Source organism: Choloepus didactylus, chromosome 23 (assembly GCF_015220235.1).
Source record: "Choloepus didactylus isolate mChoDid1 chromosome 23, mChoDid1.pri, whole genome shotgun sequence".
NCBI lineage: Eukaryota > Metazoa > Chordata > Mammalia > Pilosa > Megalonychidae > Choloepus > Choloepus didactylus.
The window spans coordinates 15,206,122-15,230,328 of NC_051329.1; the positions used below are offsets into that span (position 1 = coordinate 15,206,122).

The 24,207-nt window shown below is 34.8% G+C and overlaps 1 protein-coding gene across 4 annotated transcripts in view; it reads right to left on the reverse strand.

Annotated features, from left to right (window-relative positions):
• Nucleotides 1–24,207, reverse strand: part of MED13L (mediator complex subunit 13L) — a 358,048-nt gene that overhangs the window by 40,571 nt on the left and 293,270 nt on the right. For all 4 annotated transcript variants that reach the window (XM_037816607.1, XM_037816610.1, XM_037816608.1 and 1 more), the window contains 7 exons: nucleotides 15,454–15,599; nucleotides 13,004–13,198; nucleotides 12,434–12,622; nucleotides 8,814–8,979; nucleotides 6,876–6,980; nucleotides 1,858–2,589; nucleotides 854–1,079 (listed from right to left, as the gene is read on the reverse strand). In XM_037816607.1, coding sequence (XP_037672535.1) covers nucleotides 854–1,079; nucleotides 1,858–2,589; nucleotides 6,876–6,980; nucleotides 8,814–8,979; nucleotides 12,434–12,622; nucleotides 13,004–13,198; nucleotides 15,454–15,599 — 1,759 coding nt within the window. The remainder of the gene's footprint in view (nucleotides 1–853; nucleotides 1,080–1,857; nucleotides 2,590–6,875; nucleotides 6,981–8,813; nucleotides 8,980–12,433; nucleotides 12,623–13,003; nucleotides 13,199–15,453; nucleotides 15,600–24,207) is intronic.

A 24,207-nucleotide genomic window follows, 5' to 3' on the forward strand; every position in this document is an offset into this window, starting at 1 on the left:
AAATAAAAGAGGTACCCTTTCTCCTGAATTTAAACAGAACCAAGAACTTCCCCATTTTTCACTCAACCCTATGGGGTATTCTGAGTGATTAGAGTTCTATAGATAAATGGTACTGTTGGCATTTTATTATAAACCTGCCATGGTGTTACCAAAGCTGCCTTTAATAGCATTTTGGATACTGAATTATGAATCATACTTTCTGGATCTACATAATTCTCTGTAAGGGAATTCCTCTGAACTAATTTGGTCTCCTTTAATTGTCTAATTTCCTCTACTCTCAAGAATACCTCTTTATATGGCCCAGTATTTGGAATGTCTTAAAATTTAAGGGTAAAGACAGCAGACACCCCCAGAACTGCTCTTATGACAATGAAACCAGTAAAATTAATACAGATACAGTCTGCAAGTCATGTTTAATATTAATTCAGTGAGATATATAGGTAAAGCGCTCAGCACGATAAACAAACAATAAAGCGCTCAATGAACAGCAGATATTGTTATCAACATGTTTTTCTTTACATTTCTGGGGGTTTTTTTTTAATGATTCTTAAAAAGAAATAAGCAGGGAGCATAGGCCAACAAGAATTAGCATATGAGAGGAAACATGCACTGTAACAAGCTACAGCCTGGGAAATATGAGGCTTCATTTATGTTCGGCTGACTTATAAACCAAGTGAGCCATGACATAAAAAAGAACAATACACAGTTCAATACAATAGTACCAAGAGTGTGAATATGGGGACAGAGCAACCAGGCAAGACTATCACAAATGATCTGCCTCAAAAGTCTTCCCACATATGTGGGATAGACAGAAACCCAGACCACGATGAACTCTTTTGAGATGAAACAATACCTTATTCTTCTTCAGGGAATCTTTCTCCGTTCCTTGTTTGCACTTCTTGTTTGCTGTAAAGATGTATTTTATGTCACCATCCTCAAAGGTATACGGGTCATTGACTTCTCCCAAACTGTCTCCGGGTTGTTGTGTCAGAGGCAATGGGTCAAGGAAGTGGAGTGGCTGCATCTGGGGCTGCTTATCTTGCCAGATTTTAAACCGTTTGTTAGGTTGTGCTAAGAGTCTAAAAGAAAATAAGTGTTTTAAATGAGATTAAAAAAAAGAGAGAGGTACATATATGATTTAAGGCATTTATAAAACTTAAACTAAAAGGCACATCTATATAATGAATATCTTTTAGAGATTATATTCACAATTAAATACAACTTAGTAGGCTTTGTCAAGAATACATGTTTTTTCCTCTAATTCCATAGATTTCACTTAAGAGCACAAGCTCTGGGGACAGATTGCCTAGGTTCAAATTCCAACCATATCATTAACCAACTGCACAACCCTAGTTTCTCGGTTATAAAATTAAGACAATAATATGGTTGTGGTAAAGATTAAATGAGATAATCCGTGTAAAGTGTTTACAGTAAAGGGTGGCTCAAAAGAGCTGTAAACGTTAAGAATTATTATTAGATACTAATACACACCTAAATACATGCAAAGTCTTTCTCAAAAGTGTCAGCATGCAAAAGGTGTAATGACAGCAAATGAAGTCTCATAAAGCTACATTCCTTGATTAAGAAAGACAGAATAAAATTTATACTGAGTGTACCAAAATACTACAATAAGCTTATGCCATTATGTTTAAATAAGGACATGTATGCTAACCCTCATAAAGGACAAAGCATTTGACTTTAAAATATTCTCTATACAGAGTCCAGAATGATGAGGCTATGCTGACATTTTGAACGTGAAGGTTTAGCAAGGAGAGATGAGGAGGAAAAACCCTGACTCTAAGGAGCCTACGCCCTTTCAGCAGGTGATGTGGTGAATAGTTCAGTGTGTTGCCTTACCTTTGCAGTGCAGTGCTCTCTGAGTTTACCTCCATTTTGGCATCGCATCTCTCACCCTGGAGCTCTGGAGGCCTGAACTCAGCATCACCATTGGGTGGGAGGCGATAACTGTGCCACCACTTATCTGATGATTCCGGGTCTAAGGGCCTAATCCCACAATATAAGGCTGTCTCGCTGACCTCTGCCATCAGAGGCAGTCTTTGGCCTACGAGGACAGTTCTGTCATCCAGAGTAGACAACTGCTGGAGTTCTATCCCATTTCCATAGAGGGCTGGATTGACAGGGACAGATGGTGGGTCCAAACTCTCTGTTTCCTGACCTCGTGGCTGAGGGCTGAGTGTTGGTGGCAGAGGGGAAATAGGGGAATGAGGTGAATCCATAGGATTCAGATTCATTTGCTTGCTTGTATTTCTGGAAGGCACAGCCATTTGCTTATCATACTTCCTACTACTAGATACCTCTAAGGAGGAGTCTATCCCTGCCAACCCTAGCTTCTGGCCTGGTGTCTCTTGTTCCATGCATAACTCTTCAGCCACGGAGGGCCTATGATGAAATGGTATCAAGGGTCGCTTTTGCAGCTTGTCTCCTTTTTCCTGTCTTTCTGTTGTTTTGTGCTTAGAAGAAGCAGGAAGTGGTAAAGATGAAGATGATGATGGTCCTGCACTGAACCCTGCTTGAGATATTGTGGGAGGTCGACTGGGTCCTACTGCACAACGTTTTAAAAGTTTATGCCTGAAATGAGAATTAAAATGAAGTCAACAAATATACAGATGAAAATAAAATGCATCATTATACCATTACAAAAGAGATGGCTCTGATAAGGTTGTCTTTTTAAGCTCACATCAGATGCAGTGATAGTCTAACAGGACTCTAGGTTTCAATTATATTTATAACAATGAAAAATGCAACACATGCTGATGAAAAGTAATGAATCAATCGTATACAAGTCACGCAGATAAGAGATGATTTACCAAGAAGCATAAACGAGTATCTTGCTAAACCTTACAAAATTACTGATTTGAGAACTCCTAAAGTATTTCAAGCGTTGTGAGGGCCTCTGATTAGCTATTCATTCCGCATCTTAAAACCAAGAATTGTGAGATCATCTGGTCAGGAAACACCCCCCTTCCAGACAAACGGCTTCCAATTTCTATTTTAGAACACTCAACTAATTTTTAACACAGAAAGATTTATAATGGTTTGTAGTACTGTAAATTGGGAATGAAATAACCATGAGCAAACCCCCATCCAAAGTGTGAAACTAAGATAATGGGGGTTAATCCTAAGAACATTCAATTGGATACTTAGGCTAGAAACTTTATATGCCACTATTATCTAAGAAAGAGGGATAGAAGACAACTTTGGATCCTAAAATATACTTTAAAATGAGATAGAAGTAAAAAGGTTGAGAGTGAATAATAAAATAATACATATATACGAATGCACTAGAGCCATATAAGCAGGAACAACAAATCTACTCACATCCTAACACACTTCCTGGCAAGCACAAGTGTGAGAAATTGCCCAGTAAGGGCCCACTAGATGATGCCAAGGTTTAATCTGTACAGCAAAGTTATATAGCAGGTCAGCCAGTTCCTCCCAATATATAAATCATTCCCAGGAAAAATGTAAACTCTCCTGCCGCTGCCTGAGGCCACCAGGGTGGCATTAAATTACTGCAGCATTGCACTAAATGCTGCCCTAGTGGGCAGTAAAATAGATTTGTGTGGATAATGGGATGGTTTAGTGGGACAGCAGGATGGTCACCCTGCCCCAATAAGGCCATTAAATAATGTGAGGAGTAGACCATTCCATAATGGGTTTGGTAAACCCACAGTAGATAACTGAAAACCCTCATGTCCAAGTCTTTGTTAGTCTGAAAACAAAAATCCGGAAAAAAAAAAAATAGCACAAGGCTACTGACAACAGACAAAAAACATGTGCTTTTAGCTTCCAGGACCCAGTTCTGCAATATTGTATGTCTGCATATGAAAAATATCTCAATTTTTTATCTTCCCGGGTGTGCTTATTTTTAAATCCAAGCTCTAAAAGTCTTCTGCATTAAACTTTTTGATTTGGTTCTCTCCGAGAACATTTAACTACACCAGTTGTTTGATGGATATTTTATGGTAGCCTCATCAAAGTAAGGACTTTTTGGAAAATGGATAATCTTGTATAGTTGATTTTTTTCAACTGTATTTAACTCAGCTATATTGTATAAGGGTTATCATTAGGAATAAAATAGTAGGCAATAGATTAACATTGCAAATCTCTGAATAGGAAAGGGATACCACTGAAGGAGGCTATAGGAAGTTCAGGCTAATAGTGCTTACTATATGGGTGGACTGATGATGGAAAAGAATCAGAGGCAAGGCCAAATAAATACATGGTGGCTAAGAGAATGAAGAAAGCAGCATGAACATAACAGACATTGCAAAAGGAAGTCATTGTATAATGCAGTGATAGACTTGATCTAGTAAATGAAGGGGGAAAAAAAGGGAAAAAAGCAAGGTTTCTAGGCTGAGAAGGGAACATTGTGATTAAAAAAAAATAACCAAAATAGGGTAACTGGTTTGTGGGGAAAGAGACATGCTGATATTAAGGAGATTTCTTAAAAGTACCCCCCAAAAATACAAGACTAGAGTATAGGTGAAAAGTGAGGTCTAGAGATAAATATTTAGAAGTTAATGGAATGGTACCCAGATGTGCATAGCTAGAAAAAGCCCTGAAGGTATAAAAAAATTAAGGAGGAAATGTAGGAATGACCCCAAAGAACAAAAGGGAAAACCTTCCTTGTTTTTTTTTTTTTAACACTTAAGGTTCTGCAAAAAAAAAAAATAATAATAAATAATAACAATAATTCAAGGTAGCTGATTAAAAAGTGATATAAATCAACAAAAAGGTTATTTTTAAAAAGTGAAAAAAATCTAGATTAAGGAAAAGAACAAGAAAAATAAGATAAAGGCACAAATCAACTTAAATGTACCAAATTTATATCCTATGTACTTGCTAAAGGTGTGAGCTTTTAGCTGTGAGCTTTTGAGAAATCAATGTTAATAAATAAATACTCTGTCACACAATTCACAATGGTCAAGAGATAAAAATAAAATATGTATTCTGGTATACTACCCCTATCCTGACACCAGGGAGATATTCCCACATCCCAGAGAGAGAATCCTCAAACATGCAAACAACTCCTTCGAAAACATCCTCCCAAAAAAATCTATCATGAGTTTCATTAAGCTGATATTTACAACATCACTCAACAAGAGGCTCACTACCAAGGAAGAGCATGATAATAAAGAATCAACTTAAGGGGAAGAGGAGGACAGGAAGAAAGGGTCAAAATGGTTCTACTTATTAAGTTATGGGCGTACTTAAAGTGTACATGCACACCAATGATTGTATACATTCTCATGGAAATATGGACCACCTTCCCAGTTTATTTACACCACATTAAGAACCCCTGATATAAAATAGAGGAATAGATGGACATTGTCTAAATATACCTCTCTCAACTGAAATTCTTTTAAGTATTGAACAGCATCAAATTTGGAAATAAATACTCTGGAAGCAGAGCTACTCTAAATTACCCATAAAGTGAAGAATCATCACCCTTTTCTTTAACAATCAACTGAGCTGGGGGGAAAAGGCTGATGTCCACTTAAGAAATTTAACAACCTAATGAAGATCCATGACAGAATAAGACTTTTTGCTACCACAAGAAATGGTGAGTCAAGGGACTATCCATGAGAAGTATAAAAATTTTCTACAGAAAATAATTTGGGGTCCAAGTCAAACATCCAAATTAATGAGCAATTAAGATATCATGACCACAACAATTTTAGCTTTCAGCAGATGTTACCAAATATCTGCTTCAGTCATCAAAAAGCACCACCAGGACCAACAATAACAACAATAACAATAAATAATTGACAGATTGGGTATTTAATCCAAATTCTATTTAACCCAAGTCAATGGGTTTCAAAGGTATCTCTATTTTAAAATTAAGAGTAGTTAATAAAGTTATTTAAAAAGCTAGGGATTGTCTTGTAGAATTGATGCTTAGTTTTTGTTTTTGTTTTTGTTTTTAATTAAATTCAGTTTTACTGAAATATATTCACATACCATACAATCATCCATGGTATATAATCAACTGTTCACAGTACTATCATATAATTACGCATTCATCACCCCAATCTATTTTTTAACATTTTCCTTGTATCAGAAAAAATCAGAATAAGAATAAAAAATAAAAGTAAAAAAGAACACCCAAATCATCCTCCCATCCCACCCTATTTTTCATTTAGTTTTTGTCCCCATTTTTCTACTCATCCATCCATACACTAGATAAAGGGAGTGTGATCCACAAGGTTTTCACAATCACACTGTCACCCTTTGTAAGCTACATTGTTATACAATCGTCCTCAAGAGTCCAGGCTACTGGATTAGAGTTTGATAGTTTCAGGTATTTACTTCTAGCTATTCCAATACATTAAAACCTAAAAAGTGTTATCTATATAGTGCATAAGAATGTCCACCAGAGTGACCTCTCGGCTCCATTTGAAATCTCTCAGCCACTGAAACTTTATTTCATTTTGCATCCCCCTTTTGGTCAAGAAGATGTTCTCAATCCCACAATGCCAGGTCCAGATTCATCCCTGGAAGTCATATCCCATGTTGTCAGGGAGATTTACACCTCTGGGAGACAGGTCCCACGTAGGGGAAGGACAGTGAGTTCACCTGCCAAGGTGGCTTTGATGCTTTTGGTTTTGAAGTGGCTAACCTTGTAGGAGCAATGTGGTAACAGGGTCGGTTGTCTAATAAGGCCCCTTCTGCCTCCTGACAATAGAACTGTATCATCTGAATTTAAGAAAAGACTGCTCTACTTTTCTTCTATACCCGAGGAGAATGAAGATTTAAAAAAAAAAAAAAAAAAAAAAAAGACAAAGACATGGTCTGAGAGGACAAGAGAACAGGCAATACAATGTTACTGCTTTACCTTTTTCACTACCTACCTGGAACAAGAACAGCTGACTCTTTGGGTTGGATCCACGAAATCCCATGTAGCAGGATTGTTGGCAGGCTCTTCTTCAAGAGTTGGAGTTGACATTTGGCTCCTCCTGTAGGGTTGAAAAGGTGACTTATGAGTAAATGAGATAATCTCATACCTCTGGAAAAAAAATATGTTAAAATTACTTGTATATATTTTATGCAGTAAGGGTATCCTGCTGACATACAGTTCAGAGCTGCCAGGGTAAAAACTATTAATTGTTCCATGCACTAGAAGAAACAGGGTTCAAAATATTTCTATTTAAGTTAAATTTAACATTTTAACATTTGTGGTACACACAGCAATTAAAACAGTTATCTGGTGCACACAAAAAATTAAAAACCACCCAATATCTAGCATTATTAGTAGCTGCTTAAAAAAAAAAAGCATGTAAATTGTGTAGCAATAACCTACAAGTTGTTTTTAAAATTACTTTTCCACCATATCTGTAAATTACATACTCGCTGACAAACTGTTTACATCACTCTTAAAACTCCTATAACATTTACTAGCATTTAAGGGCGATGCTCCACCTCTTCTAATATGAACTAAAAGATAGAAAACAAAATGTCTCCTACATGTCACTGATAATTGGTAGCAAAAGTGGATCTCTATTATTAAATAGTGAAAATAAGAGTGTGGGCAATAGATCTAGATGGCTGATTTTGCTACAGCTGATACTGCAGGTATTTGAGTGACAGCTCTGCCACGATTTCTGTTGTTTTCCACCATCCCCTGCTCCGTGGGTGTCTCACCTCCCTGTTCCGTGCTGCTGATAGAGGGGTCAAAGTCTGTTAAGAGTTGGTGGAGGTGAAAGGTGAAAAATCAAAGATGGTTAAAAAAAAAAAGGAAAAAAAATTTAATTTGGAAACTAGCGATGCAGATAGAAGTGAAAATATCTATACCAATTATTCTAAAGGAAAGAATAATTCTTTTAAGTGGCTAGAGATGCCTTTTTAATTGTACAGATTTCAGATTTTTACTACTTCTTCTAGAACCAATCCATTGGGAAATAAATATACAGGATGAATACGTATATATATAGTATGAATTTGCTGAAAGCTGAGTCCAAAAAACAAGCTTTATGTCTATATATAAAAATTTGAATAGGAGACATGTATTTACTTGTTTCAGTCAAGAAAACGGACATCTCACTCTCATTAAAACACATATGAAAATGTTTGATGTTCATACAAAGACAAATGGAATAGCATTTATTGACTATTGTTTATTTTCACTTAGACAATTACAATATTCACATTCTTCTTAGAATCAATCCTCCCTTTTTTTTCAAAAATAAATTAAGGAAGAAAGGGAAGGAGGGAAGGATGAAAGAAGTAAGGGAGAAACAAGAGGGAAAAAGGGAGAGAGGTTAGCTGGGTGGGTATGGGAAGAAAAGAATATAATTTCCCCAAATCAACAAAGGAAATACAGTAGCTAGTATATACCCCTCTAACTGTTATCAGACTTTAGTTCAGAAATGTATTGCCCATTAAAATGTAAGGTTAGTGTATAACAGAAAATGTGGTAAAGAGGTTGTTTTCCTTTATAACTGGGAAACATTCTTAAATTGGTATATGAAGGAAAACCAAACCCACTTATTACTGTCTCAACACTGAGGATGAATCTGAGTCATCTGTGCTGAAAAATGTCAGATGAATACCATGCCAATCTTTAGATGATCAGGAACTTCAACAATTTCCTAGAAATCAAATTGAGTAAGTATATCTATTTAACATTTTTGTTTTAAATTTTATCCTATTATATTTTAAAAGATGCAATACCAATGTAATGATCTCTCGAGTTTGGTCACACAATAGTGCAATTTCATTGACTCTCCTCATGTAGATATCAAGAAAATGGCTACCAAATCTTGATCCAGACATAATCTGAAAAAACATACTTGGACTGGGTTCTGTTGAGGATGCATTCCTTCCAGACTCGATGGACCATATGATTGTGGAGTTTTGGAGGAATCTTCCCCGATTTCTTTGGACTGTGCATAGTTATCATTCCCCCCTCTTGGGAACCAGGTTGACTGACAGCACTCTGTGTACCTCCACTCTCACCTGGAAAAGAAAAACCACTGGAGTGTCAGAATTTTCTGAAAAGTTCTTGTAGTGCATAAATTACTGGCTTATTTACTATAAGCATGCATTTTAATTGCTGCAACTCATATTGATGTAGCTTTATTCCTATCTCCTGATAATAACACTATCTGTAGGTATAATGTTCATCAGTATAGCTTTTTATTTTTTGAACTTTGCCTGTACAATTCTTTGTGTTCTTCCTAAAGCAGTTAAGCACATAAACACACACACACAGAATCCATAAGGGCATGCAAAGATATTCCTACTCCACATGTACTGGATGACAACTTATAAGGAAGGGCTCATACATCACAGTATTAAAGATGTAAACATGAATGGACTGTTTGGAATTTTTAAATCCCAACACAATAAATAAGCTTCAAACACAGCAAAACAGTAGAGGGAGCTTTAGGCTCATTGAGCTAAATGGTTGTGTAACTGCACACAGTGCCTTGGGTAAGAATAAGATGCTAATGGCACTAAGCTTTTAACAAGGTCAAATTTCAAATTTGTGTGTGGAACTGTCTGTCCTTATGCTTGATACTATTTATGAAAGTTTAGTACTAAAACATTCAAAGAGGTTGTCTCAACATCTCTTATCAGAGAATTAAAAATGTACTGGTTTCTCTCTATTAACTCAACTTAGTTTTTCCAAATATAGTTGGTATTGCAAACCATTCCTTTCAGCTTTGTCCATTGTAATTGCTGATAATACCAACTATTGTTTATATTATTATTTTACTATTTCTGTCTCAAGTAAGACAAATACTGAAGTCAATTTCCAGTACTAAACTCTGAGTCTATTACTTTTATCTATTTGATTTCATAAATACATTGTAGGTTTTACTCTTAATAGAACTATGATGTAAAACATTCTGACCAAAATAATCAATTTTAAGCACTCTTAAAAACCTCCACTCTTATCTGAAAAACACAAACTATTCCTGGTATCAACAGAACACAGCCATTACAGGGGTGGAAAGTTCAGACTTAAGTGTATTAAAAACAACAACAAAAACAAAAACAAAAATCAAATGCTTATGTTCCGAGGAAGTGAAACTTTCTTGTTCCCCAGTATAAGCATCATTATGTTACAAATGAGATAAAATAAAGGAGAGAAGACATTTCATCTTTCTTTGCTACTTTCTTATTTTAAAAAACTTCCTGACTTTGTTCATGGTGCAAAAGAATTCATTTCAATTTTAGTGTTCATTTTTAAATGCCTACTATGAAACTAGTAAAAGTGAAGAAAGAAGCAGAAGTAGATAACATGGCCCTTCTCCCCAAAACAATATAGCTAAAGAGATCAAAACCCATGATTATCATAGGGAATAATTTATGATAAAAAAAAAAAAAGAAGGGGGTTAGGAGAAAAAGACACAGAGACTTTTCTGGTTAAAGGTGGATTAATGCCTTTCAATGGGATTTAATGACATAACTAAAATGTGGGTGACACCTCACATGGAATTAAAGGCTTGTATTCCATGCTGTTGAGTGTTGTCACCCACCCCACCCCCCAATTATCTCCACATAGAAAACAAAAGACGTAAGCTGATGTACCTATCCAGATAAGGCATGAGTGATTTCACCAAAACTAATTAGTCCTTCTGGGGACACTGCCAATCTAGGAGATTCTTGACCATTTTATGGGGCAAGGCAACCCACTTTGTCCTAAATGAGAAAACATGGCAATGCTGAATATTAGTCAACTGCAACATGAAAACGCTGAGCAGGATACACTCTGATGCTGCAATAAGGGTTCTAAGCCATAATTCAAGATACTATAATGTGACTATTTGGGCAAATTCATTTTACTACAAAGACACCAGCAGCTTTTGTTTGGTTTTCTTGTTTGTTTTATCTTAGGGGATAAAAAGGCATCGGGGGATTTATCCAGGGGCCAACATAATGCTGTACATAATATTACAAAGAAAGGAATCTGAAGATCTTCAATTAAGAAGTGCACACTGAAACTCACCATAACTAAAATCTCATTTTTGAATTATGAAATTCAGAGTTCCGGATCTGATCAGGTATCCAATTTTAAGTTGAATACAAATTTCACTAAATCCCAGGCAAAACAAAACAAAACAAACTGATAAATGTAGTGCAACTGTTAAAAATCCAAACCTTGATATGAAATGTGATTAAAACTTTTCAAAAGAATATTGACAGTTCTTGTCTTTATATTAGTAAATCTTCTCTAAGATGATTACCATAAAATAATGTAAAGGTGTATATTTGTGTGTTTCAGTTTAAAGTAGTTTTTAAAAAATTGGTTCACAGCAAATACTATCACAGGGATCATCCAAATTCTCTAGTCTACCTTGTTAGAAACAGATATACATTTTGTTCACCATCTCAGCAACTAGGTGGCTCCTTAAAAGCAGAGACTACTTCTTGTCCATTTCTGTCTCTGCCACACAATACCTGAATAATCCCTTTCAGAGACCTTAATAATGTATGCTAAAATTTGAGTTTTGAGTATTGCTTTAAATTTTTAAACTACTATTTGTATACTGATTTAGTGTTTACAAAGCACTTTCAAGTACCTTACGTAATACATACAATAATTCCGTGAAGCATGTATTATTTAACAGAGGGGTATACTGAGGTTAAGAAAAAACATGATAATTACGTGTATCTTTTACAGCCAGATTTTAAAAACTAGGTGTATTTAATCTATGACTATTTATGGAAAGTCTACTCTGTGCTATGTGCCAAGAACTGGGTTAGAAACTTTGAAATAGTGTTATATCTTATCCTCAGACAAATAACCATGTAAGTATGTTTCATACTTGACAGTTTGTTTTCAAAGTTTAGCAGCCAAGACTTTGTTTACTCTGATGTTCCTACCAACATGGCCCACATTAAATGCCCATTACTACTATCATTTTAGCTCAAGTATGATGATAATCCTTTTCTGGGTGACTAGATTTCCAATTAAAATAAGTTCAATCACCACAACAAAAAAGTTAATACAGGAAATACAATGCTCACCAAAAGGGCAAAATACTCTCAATTTAAACAATTTCTGAAATTTTCCATGAAGGAACACTGTTAAAATTGTCAAAATTTTCACATGTAATTAATATTTATAATTAATGCAGACAGATTACTGACAAGACAAAGCATTTATTAAGAGTGCCTGGGTGCTAATCAAACTTTAAGATAGGAAAAGAATTATCCAAGATTGCCCCTGGCTGGCAGTGTCCATTTGGGCAAAGGCTGCAGCCACTCTCTGATTTAACCAAGTAAACTTCTGTTTCTTTAAAACTTTCCTTCTCCATTTTGCAAAATCCCCAAAGTTCTCTACCTCCATCTCTTCCACCAGGAATTTCTCAATTTGAGTTTTCACATCTGTCCCAAGGCAGCAGGACTACCTGGTGTTCTGGGATTGACTCCACCCAGGACATTCCTGGACAGTACTCACCTATGACAGCCTGTTCTGGGGAGGTGGGAGGGGTAAGAGGCATCCCACAGTTACTAGGGTCTTTCACACTACTGAGGCCCTGCTGCCCAACTGTAATATGGCCTCCAGCATTGGCCACACTCTGAGGAACTGGGATGTCATTCTGAGAGATGAGAACAAAAGCTGAAGGATAAACCATCCTAACACCACCTGTAAAGACAGAGCAAAGAGAGAACTTCAGAGAGAGTTTACACAAGACTGCTGACTTTATTATACTAGTGGTCAAAATCAAGCACAATGGTGAAAATGAGATGCTCTTGAAGTACTGCCAAAAGAGATATGTTTCATTCCTTCCTAACTGAATTAGGTGCTGAAATATGTGTTCAAACATTGTGATAATAGCATTTGGAAAACAGGGACCATTGGTGCTTCAGGCAAGGTAACTTACTCAGCATATACCACTGTGTCAAGAGAATACAAAAAGGCAGGAAAATTTTAGAGTTTGTTTCTGATGAATCTAAATGATTATCTTTTCAAATCAAGAAAAATGAAGAGAGAATAAAGTTCTTCAGGCAAAATATTTTCTCTTACCAACAATTACTTCTACTGCCACTGGGAAATCATCATCATACCCCAACTCCTCTTCCTCTTTCAATTCTTCTTTCTTTTTCAATACCATTGGGTAGAAATACTGCCATTCCTCGATCAATTTACGGGTAGCTGGGTCTGACATCTTGTATGCTTGACCTGTTAGCGTGCCATTTAAGCCATAAGGACTTACCAGTACTAAGGAGGGATGGAAGGGTGGGAGAAAGAAACATGTTACAGATCAGGAGTAATTATTTCTACTTAAATGCAACTACATATGTGGTAATTTTAGAATGAAACTCTGCATCACTGAATGCTCTTTTTTCCTAACTTCTTTTAAAGTATTATTTTTTTCAAGTTTCTCATTTTAGTATTTTTAATTATATACATGCTACTCAACTCAGATAACTTTTTGAAGGAAATCAAATAGGTGAAGGTATCACATTATCAGATATATATAAATATACAATATATAGCCTAGCTATACATTAAAGCATATACATGTTTAATAATAGCTTTATACAATGTAAACTTTGAATCTTCCATAACAAAACAAAATCTTTCAATACGTATACCCTAAAACCTGCTTAGAACTTTTATACCCTTCTTGTGGTTCCTGAGATTCCTAAATATCTGTGACAATTAATATATATATATAATTTCTAATAGCAGAAAAGTCTTGATGTATTAAGACTGAAGCATAATGCTTATAGTTCTAGTTATGACTGTTTTGAAAGTCTATTGATGAAACAACTCTAAGTAAAATACATTTCAGTACTCAACATCCTTCTATCTTCCTCTTTCATTATTTGACCTTGATGTTATTTTCACTCAGTTAGACGCAAAAAAAAAAAAAAAGTAGTACTGTGAATAACCCAGCCAGTTCTTAGCCTCTGGGTAAGTATTATAACCTTCCAAGTAATACTTTTCTAGAGACAAAGGTCCTTTTTTCTTAATCCTGATTTTAAAAACGCATCTTAACATAGTCATTAAATGGGATGTCCTTTTTTGTTGGCTTTTTTATTTTTTACAGCTGGATGATACGCCACATCAATCAGGAGAGATAGCTGTAGATAACACGTTTTTCTTGGTGCCTTTCTGCTGTTCCTCAATGATCCAAATGGGATGAAAATAATGACTCCAAACAAACAGTTAATCAAGGCAATTTTCCTGCATTAACATGTCTAGAAAATTCCCACATCAATTTGGGTAATTATGTTAACCATAATTATCTATAGGCCAGCACCTGCCTAAGTATCTAACTCCTCCACACCAAGCAGGGTAATGTCCCATACAAGTCTTCTATGATGCGAAACATCAATGTCAAACCAGTAAGATTTAAAATAAATGTTCTTTAGGGACCGGGTATTCCTAATATTATCTTTCCCAACAATTAATCTAAGAAGTGGGTTAGTTCCCTTCCTCATGACTAGTGATTGCTTCTGTTATTACAAAAATAAATGCTTTTTTTTTTCCATTTTGAGCGATAACATCTAAGATAAGATCAGATGGTCCACAACACTTTTATAATTGTCTTTTGGGCAAGAAACAGATGCTTTCATCAAATTAAATCAAAATTGTTTGTAGAAAACCACACACAACCATAAATAATATGGAGGCTAAACATTCATATAACAGGCTGTTATAGTAATAAAAATACTTTAGTCAAACCTGTTAAAATATCAGCATTTTAAAAAATTACATTGTGTGTAATACACTGTTTCAACCAGATGTCTCCAGGAATAATATATTAGGATGAACCAAAAGAGATTTTTCCATATAGTTCAACCTAATATTAAACATTTTTAAATGGATGTTCATAGAAAATTCTGAATTCCAAAGGCAAAAACAAAGATTTAGAATGTACAGTTGGATAAAAAAGACATGGAGTTATTTTGGTGATATGTAGATAGAAATTAAAACAGAGAATTAATTAAAATACTAATATACTAAGTGAAATTACAAATATCTAACGCCAATGTAATTAAAAAATAATAAAGATATCAACATCATTGAGGAAACTATACAGTATACAACTTTAGAAATCTGATCTTGGTTGAGATAACAAATGCAAAGTTAAATATAATCTTCTCTAACTACTGTGTATCACTACATTCCTGAAATAATGTTAACATACCAAACAATGAAGACTTTTTATTTAGGAGATCTGTCAATTACACATTGGATTATATTTTTCAAACACTGATTGATCTTCTTTTGTTCTGAAAGAAATTCTCTATATTTTATTACTCAGTACTACATCACAAAAGACCATGTTGCATAAAACTAACAAGCTATTATTACTTAATTGTAAAACGGAAGTCTCTCCTTTCTTCTTCTTCAAAAACTGACCCTTCTATGTCTCATCCTGCAAAACTGGATGTGCAAGGTGATGATCCACTTGATGGTGGTGGTAAAGAGGTAGAGAGGGAGGGACATAGCCATTTACTTACCTTGAAATGGTGCAGGTGAAGACTGAGCCATGTGTATATGCTCTTCATTGATCAGATAGATTGGCTGGTGTTGAGCAATCTCCACACTTGTACATACATTACTTTCCCCATGAAGAAAGAATGTGAAAGCACAGGACAAATGCTCACTAAAAAGAAAGAAAGAGAAACTCAACTCCACATTTTGGTGGTAATGGGTGCTATAAAAGGTAACACAGATAGAATACAGCTTTATTTTATCAACCATTTAGTAAACTGACTTCTGACAATATAAACAACATAAACTTTGAGTGATTCTGGACAAACAATATAACAAAAACTAGTTGACAAAATGAAGCTGCCAGATAAACCTGAAAAATCCATTTTGTTGCATTCTGAACTTTTGAAAGCTATTTACACAATGCTTCTTGTTTCCTTTGCATACATTGTATCACCTATGCCTAGCACTCAAATATTTGCCAAGTCAAATAAATGAGAAAACATTTAAAAGGCAAAAAGTGGGGAAAAAAAAACACAAAAGGCTGATGAACTATATAGGAAAGTAACCCCTAAATTGAGTCTGAATTGGCTTTTGACTGAGTCTAGGAACAATGACAAAATAGTTTCACTTTTGTGGTATAATGTTTGATAAACAATAACATCAAATTTACAAGGTTACAACATGACAATAAGGTTTAATTTTTTATCTAAACATAGCAATTAAGGATACTGCTACAACTTACTTCTGATCACAAAATTTTGTTAAAGCATTCCACTTCCCTGTGTTCCACACAATTAGCTAAAAATTGATAAAAATGAAGTATCTGAAAGAAAAATAATTTCAAAACTATCGCAGTGGCACATTCTTTCAGAGTTGTTAACTTTGGCCCTATGCCAGTCAAAACACATCTCTATTTCTCAACGCAGCTCATAAGAACATTTGTCTGATGAAGTATTGCAAGGAATCAAAATCACTTTACTAAACAAGGCTAGGCAACCACCATTCTATAAGTCATCTCCAAAGTGCCACTTCTTTTCAAAAGGTCTCAAAAATATTATAAAGACTATTTTGAATATTACTCAAAAAATTATATTTTGGTTGAAGTATAAAGTTTTAAGGAAAAAAAATGAGATAAAAGTGACTAAATTTTCACTCTATCACACAGTGACGCATACACATTCTGTTTGACAAATATGTTGAGATAACTTGAGAAAATTTTGTTTTATTAGAATGTGAAGCTTCTTCAACAGGAAACATCCAGTCTTGGTTTTCAGGTATTTAGTACAATAGAGTAAACTCAAGATGGTGACTAAAGTGTTATTAGAATTTTGAAAAACTTAAAATTCTCCTTTATGCTATACTTCTAAGTTTCGTGGTCACACAGAGGTAAAAATGCACACAATGTAAACATGTACAGGTATAAAATATTACCAATAGCAGACACATGGTATCCTTTATTTATGAAAATGACATTTGAAACCTATCGTCCTCAACACACAACATTATACCTGGCACATAGTAAGAACAACATACAGGTTTACCAATTGCAGACTGGCTAATTTTCTAGCTGAAAATTTTAGGTGAGGGGCTTGAGGTGACTCATCCCTATTCATGCCCACCCACCATCAAAAGCATATTTATAAGACAGCTGGCTGGAATTACAGATATAGAGTCTAGCCAAAGAATGTTCTCTATTACACCGATTCCCAACTGTGCCTGAAAACAAATGCAACCAATATTTATCTATCAACTAGTAAGTGCAAAGAATGGTACAAGGAGCCTAAAAATGACACTGAATAAAACAGGGATCCCTGCCCTCAAGGAGTATATAAGCTAGCAAGAGACTGATATGAAAACATGATTCTCAAACAAGGCAAGGCATAAATACATAATTGGAAATAAAAACAAAATGCCACAGGAAGGCTAAGGTGTAATGATTTCTGCAATTTGGAATATCTAAATGCTTCAAGAAGATATCAACAAATGAAATAGTATTTCAAAGTAAAGGGGAAGAGAGTAAGCAAGATCATGAAGCCTGGAATAAATGTGCTTAAGAATAGGATGCAACTTGGAAATTCTATATGGAAGAATGGTGTGACATGATGGGCAGAGTCTGAAAAAGCAGCTGGAGGCCACACTTTGAGATGAGAAGACTTGTTATGTGAAAAACAACAGGGAGCCAATTTAAAGTTCGGTTTAAGAAAGTCAGCTGAATCCAAAGAATCCAAAAATTTCAAAATAGTATTCATCTGAATTTGCTGTATTTCAAAAATATATCAATTTAGAACACAGAAATATTCCAAAGGACACAGAGAAACACAAATGAAAATAGTAGGAACTGAATGAATCAAGGACCTTTTTTTTTTTTACATTGGTAAATTAAAGAACGTCTTTTAAAAAGAGACAAAATAAGAAAAGAAAAATAGCAAATTATAGTAGAAATATAACAAAAGCTACCAGTAATGATATAATTTCTGTCAAGTTAGGGCACCTTTCTAAACACTGTTTCTTCACACGTAAAATCAGCTGTTAACATAGGGCCCCTGAGGCTCTGGATTCAGTAGGTCTGGGTTGGGACCAAAGAATTTACACTTCTAACAAATTCCCAGGCAATGCTGCTGCTGTTCTTGGTCCAGGAATCACACTCTGAGAACCACTGAGACTTCATGGTTTCTAAATACCTTTCCAGGTGTAAAATTGTTTTTCCTAATATTACATGAAACATTGTCAGGGATGACAATACTGAAATCAGAGAGAATCCCTCTTTAACCTAGTAATACCATTTCTAAGAACTTACCCCATAGCTAAAATCAGGTGTGTTAAAAATTTTTTAAAGTAAAAATGATGTGCAGTTATTGTCTACATCACTGTTTGTAATAGCTAAAGACTGAAAATATACAAAATGTCCACTATAGAGGACTATAGTACATCCTACAATGTAATTCTGCGCAACCATTGAAAAAAATGTCATGTTCTTTAACATACTGATATGGAAAAACCTTCAACATAAACTGCTATGAGAAAAACAACATGGCACAAGAAGTGGGGAGAATACATACATTCACAAAATTTGCTTATATTGACATAAAATTTCTCTGAAAGGATACCCTTGAAAAACCTAACAATTAATTGTAGTTGTCTTTGGGGAGTCAAATCGCAAGGCTGAGGGAGAGAAAGAGAGCAAATTCACAATATTCTTTTCTTCTCTTTGAATGTGAAGCCGTATGTCACCAACGGAAGTAATGGAGGCAAGACCTGAAGCAAAATCCTTGCAGTGTGCTTGCTGGCACTCCCAAAGAAGGGCACTGGAGGAATGCATGCTGTTTCATCTTGTCAAACAGGGCTCTTAGTCAAAACCTGCTGAGGTCTTCTTTGGTCCTAATTCTGTTATCCAATATATTGGCTATTTGATCAGCAAGTCATCAATATCTACAGTCATGTCATTGCTAAAAATGGTGGAAAAGACTACATTGAACATAGAATCCCAAGTCATCTCATCAGAGAACTTCCAAGACACAAATTCACCAAAGAGTACAGAGTACTGTCACCCATTTACTATTTCTTGTCTGTAAGGGATAATCTAAAAGGTTACGTAAAATGTCTGGATAAAATATTGGTACATGACAGCTATCACATCTCTCTGATCTAAAAACCTGCCTAAAAATAAAATTGAGGGAGTTTGATGGCAGACGCCAACTCCCTCTTACACGTGAGAAAATAAGGCTAAAAAGAATTTGGCTTACCAAAGTCATTTTTAAAGGCGCAACTAGAATTGGACTCAAAATATAATGCTCTTTCTACTAGCAATCCCATCTATAAACGGTAATATTCATTTATATCCCTATATTCTATATAGGCAAAATGAGGCAAAATTTGTGAATATTGAAAATAAGGAGCTCTACAAATACAATTAGAGATGTGTTATGTAGTGCCATTGCAGAGTTAGGAGGTAAATCTTTAATTATAAGATCCATCCCTGTTTCAACTTCTTCTCATTCATCCCCCACTTGAACCTGAACCTTTAATCACTCCACTCCATCTATTTCATAAACTTTCATCATTTGAAAATTGAAAGGGACTTTAGAGATGATTAAGCTGTACCCTTTTTTAATTCAGGGGGAAGACAAGACCATGTCCAAAGAAGTTACACAACTTCAGAGCAGAGTCAGAGTAAGGACCCAGGTCTGCCTTCTTAGTCTAGCACTCATAGCACATCCATGACTTTCTACTTTAAATCAATGCTGCCCTTCACCCCTATACCATATTTCCACTCATCAGTATGATCACATACTCTGCAACTTAAGTCAGTCTCTGCATCAATTCTATCATCCTCTCCCACAACCACTACTGCCTCCAGGCCAGAAGGTTCTATCAAATGAATATATAGAACCAAAGTCAAGGCAATTTCACTCAATCCAACTGAAATGCGAGCCTCTCCCCTGTTCTCTCAGGGTACTCCATTTGGCAATATTCTAAGCCTTCTCAAATTCTCATGTTCTCTACTCATTTTTTTCTGTACGTCAGGTCTGATTCAAGTGGGCTCTTTATCCAATTTTTTAACCTCTTTTTCACCTTAAACTTCTCTGCAGTTATACTATCTTACCCTTCTCTCGAGCCCTAGAGGACTAGATATTCCTTTTTCTCTGTAAAGTTACAAGCTCATCCTCCTCCACTCATGAAGAGCCACTATTTCTTCCTCTTTACTTGTTCCAGGTTCTCCAATCTTGACCACACTACCCCTGCTAGGGCTGCTGTCAGTTTTCCCTCCACCAGTTAGTATCAAATAAATCAACATTGAAATAAAATGATTACATTAATGCTTATACTAATATTAAATAATGAACATGTAAATAAAATAATTACAAAAAGGTTATACATTTTATTAAAAAATAAGGCAAAATAATAATAATAATGAGGGGAGGTATTTTAGAAAGGGATGGTCAGGAAAAAGTGTCTCTGTGAAAGGGGACCATTTAAACTGAGGTTTGAATCTTAAGAAAGAGAAAGTGGCAAAGACCATTACAAAAAGGCACTGAGGTAGGAGAGGGCTTGACATTTTTCAGGAAGTAAAAGGAGGGAATGTGGCTGCATCATTGTGAAAATGATGAAGAGTGACAGAAGATGGAATTGAAATGAAAAGCTGAGTATAAATGAATTAAACCTACCTAAAAGACAAAGATTATCAGTGTGGAAGAAAAAAAATTTAAATAATCCATCTGTATGCTGCTTACAAAAGACATACCTAAAATAAAATTACACTGAATGAATGAAAATAAAAGGTAGAAAATGATATGCCATATTAATCCTAAGAAAAATAAAGCTGGTATAATAATAACAATAAATGAACTTAATTTAAAACAACACCTTAAGTTGATAATTACATAATAAACAGAAGAATCCAACAAGAAATCTTAACTATTATGAACTTGTATGCACACAGCTATATCACTGAAACATATAAAGTATGGTATGCAATATAGCTTTGAAATATATATAAAGAAAAAACTAGTAGAATTACAAGGAGAAACTCACAAATCTACAATTAATATAGATTTTAACAAACTTTTCTCAGTATTTAAAATGATAAGCAAAGAAAAAATTAAGAATACAAAAAACAGCAATGACAAAATATATAAACTTGAATATTTATGTAAAACTTTGCTTTCAATAAAGAGAATTTACACTGTTTCCAAGAACACATGGAATGGGGCCAAGTTTCTGGCTCAAACTAGGTCATTCTTCCCTAGGTCCCTTTAACTGACCCCATGTGAAGACGGTGAGGCTCAGCGGGTTTACGGCCTCTGCCCACACAGAGCATCCCTGCTTTTTCTGGTGCGGTCCCCCTATTGTGTTTAGCTCCCCCCCCCCCACTACCTGTTCCCATTCACCCCCCACTTTACTGTGTTTAATTCAAATCATTTTTTAAAAATGTGTTCTTGAAAAAAAACCAACAAACAAAAAAAAAAAACACATGGAATGTCTGCAAAAATTGACTAGGTAGTAGGACACAAAATAAATCTTCAATTTCAAAGAACTAATATCATACAGAGTACAAATTCTCAAACCACAGTGCAATTTAGATAGAAATTAACAGTTATCTTTTTTTTTTTTTTAAGTTTAAAATAAAATCCCTCTGTTTGGAAAATTAAACAAGAACTCCCTAAATAAATCATGGGTTACAGGGAAATCACAACAGAAATCACAAAATACTTAAAACTGAATGGCACATAACATTCTTTGGAAAAAAGAAAAAGAAAAAAAAATTGAACGGCAATACAAGTAACACATGGTAAAATCTGAAAGAAATAGTACTTAGAGAGTAATTTATATATCCTAGAAGAATTTCTTAAAAATAAATGATCACATGTGAACAATCTCAATTAAACATATATGTATATTTAAAAAAAAAAAAGACACCCAGAAGTTCATGTTTAATTGGGATGGGGTTTCTGTAGGGGTGACGTTAAAGTTTCGGCCATAGATGATGGGGATGGAGGCCCTACTCTGCGTGTGTCATTAACACCACTGAACTGTATATTCAGAAAAGGAAAACAAAGGAAATTCTAGGTTGCATGTAAGTCAGCACATGCACAAACCAAAAAACCTACAGAACTGTCCAACACAATGTAAACAGTGGGCTAAAGTTAATAGCATAATTACAATAATATTGTTTCATGAATTGTAACAAAGTTACCACACTGACATAAAATGTTAATAGGGAAAACTGTGCATGTGAGAGGTGGTATATGGGAACTCTACTTTCCGCATGCTGTTTCCGTAAACCTACAAGTGCTCTAATAAAAAGGTTAAAAAGATGCCAATAAATAAATAAATAAATAATCACAAATGTGAAGATACCATGAGCCAGTGATTATATACTTTGAATGGTTTGTATGGTATGTGAATGTATCTCAATAAAACTGCATTAAAAAATTAATGAGATAAGCATTCAAAGCACATTGAAGGGAAAAAACAAAAAAAAAAGGAATAAATATAATGAACACAGAAAGATGAAAATAATGACAGAAGAAACACATTAATAGAAAAAAAAGAAAAGCAACAGGATTAGCGAAATCTAAAGAGCAAGGAACTACAGATAAAGTAGGAATGTTTTTAATCATAAAATGCTATAAACAACTTTATGCCAATAAATTTGAAACACATGAAATGGATATAAAAATAGAAACCATTTTTAAAAGAATCCACCCACTTCAACACCAGCTTAGAAGGTTTTACCAAACTTTCAAGGAACAGATAACCAATCCCTCTTATTCAAACTGTTTAAGCAAATGATATATAAAAGAAAGTCTCCCAACTCTTCCCATTAGGCATGTATTTCTTGACAGTAAAACAGGACAAGGTTAGTTACAGAAAGAGAAAGCAATCATCTAATAATTTCACTGATGAACACACATGCAAAAATAATAATTAACTACTAGCAAATCAAATTCAGAAATGATCCAGAGATCTACAAGAGGACCAAGTGGGGTTTACACCAGGATACAAGGATGGAGTAACATCAGCAAATCTATTAATGTAATACAGTGCATTAACAGGTGAAGGGGAAAAATCAAAGACTCCACTCTCAATAGACAAAAAAAGGAACTATCTAATTTAGATTAGGAACAGACTACCTACCTCCAAAAACCTAAACCATTATCTTTATTAATGTTAAAACTTAAGAAGGACCCCCTTTAAATCAAGGAACAAGACAAGGCTGTTTTTTCTTCACTTTTATGTAACATTGTCCTAGATGAACAAGTCAACGCAATAAGACAAGAAAAGGAAAAAGAACTACAAAAACTGGAAAGGAAAAAGTAACAATATCTTTATTTGCAGATGATATAACTCTCTCAGATTTTCTATGTTGTCAATAGAGAGAATGATAGAACTGACATAAGAGTTCTTAAGGTTGCTAGATACAAGATCAACAACATTATACTTTTTAGAAAATATAATGGAAAAAATAAATCCCTTTTGCAATAAAAAACATAAGGTACCCAGGAGAAAAACTAATAAAAGACATATTAGGCTTCCATGGAGAAATTTACAGAACATTTTGAAAAATATAAAAGAAGATTCAAATTTTGTTAAAAAGATATAATATTCTTGGATGAAATATCATAAAGATTGCAATTCTCCCCAAATTGATCTATAAATTCAATGCAATTCTAAACAATTTCCCAATAAGTTCTTGACAAGTTGATCCTAAAATTTATACAGAAGAGTAAGTCAAGAATAGCCAATACAATTTTGGGGGGGAAAAAAAATTGAAGTGAGATACTTAATCTACCAGTATCACAATTTATTATTAAGCCACAGTGATTACAGCAGGGCAGTAATAACCCAAGGACAAAGAGATCAATGGAACAGAAGAGTGAACTTGGAAACAAACCCTCCAATGGCTCCCCATCTCACAAATATAAGCTGAAATCCCAATAAGCCCAACATACAGCCCCAGTCACCTTTCTGACCAAATTGTCTACTGCCTTCTCCTCTTCTCTTTCTCTGTCACAGCCAAATGGGCCTCTCCGCTTTTCTTCAAACAAGCCATTCATATTTTGTCTTCTGGGCTTTTGAACTTACTTACTGTTTCCTCCACCTGGAACTTCCCTCCTCCCATATATCAGCATGGCTTTCTCCCTTATTTCCTACATGTCTTTGCTTAAATGCTTCCTCGTCAACAAGACCTATCCTCACCACCTCATTTAAAATTTAAACCCCCTGCACTGTACTCCCCATTGCTCCCTTCCCTATGCTTTCCTCATAGCACTCAT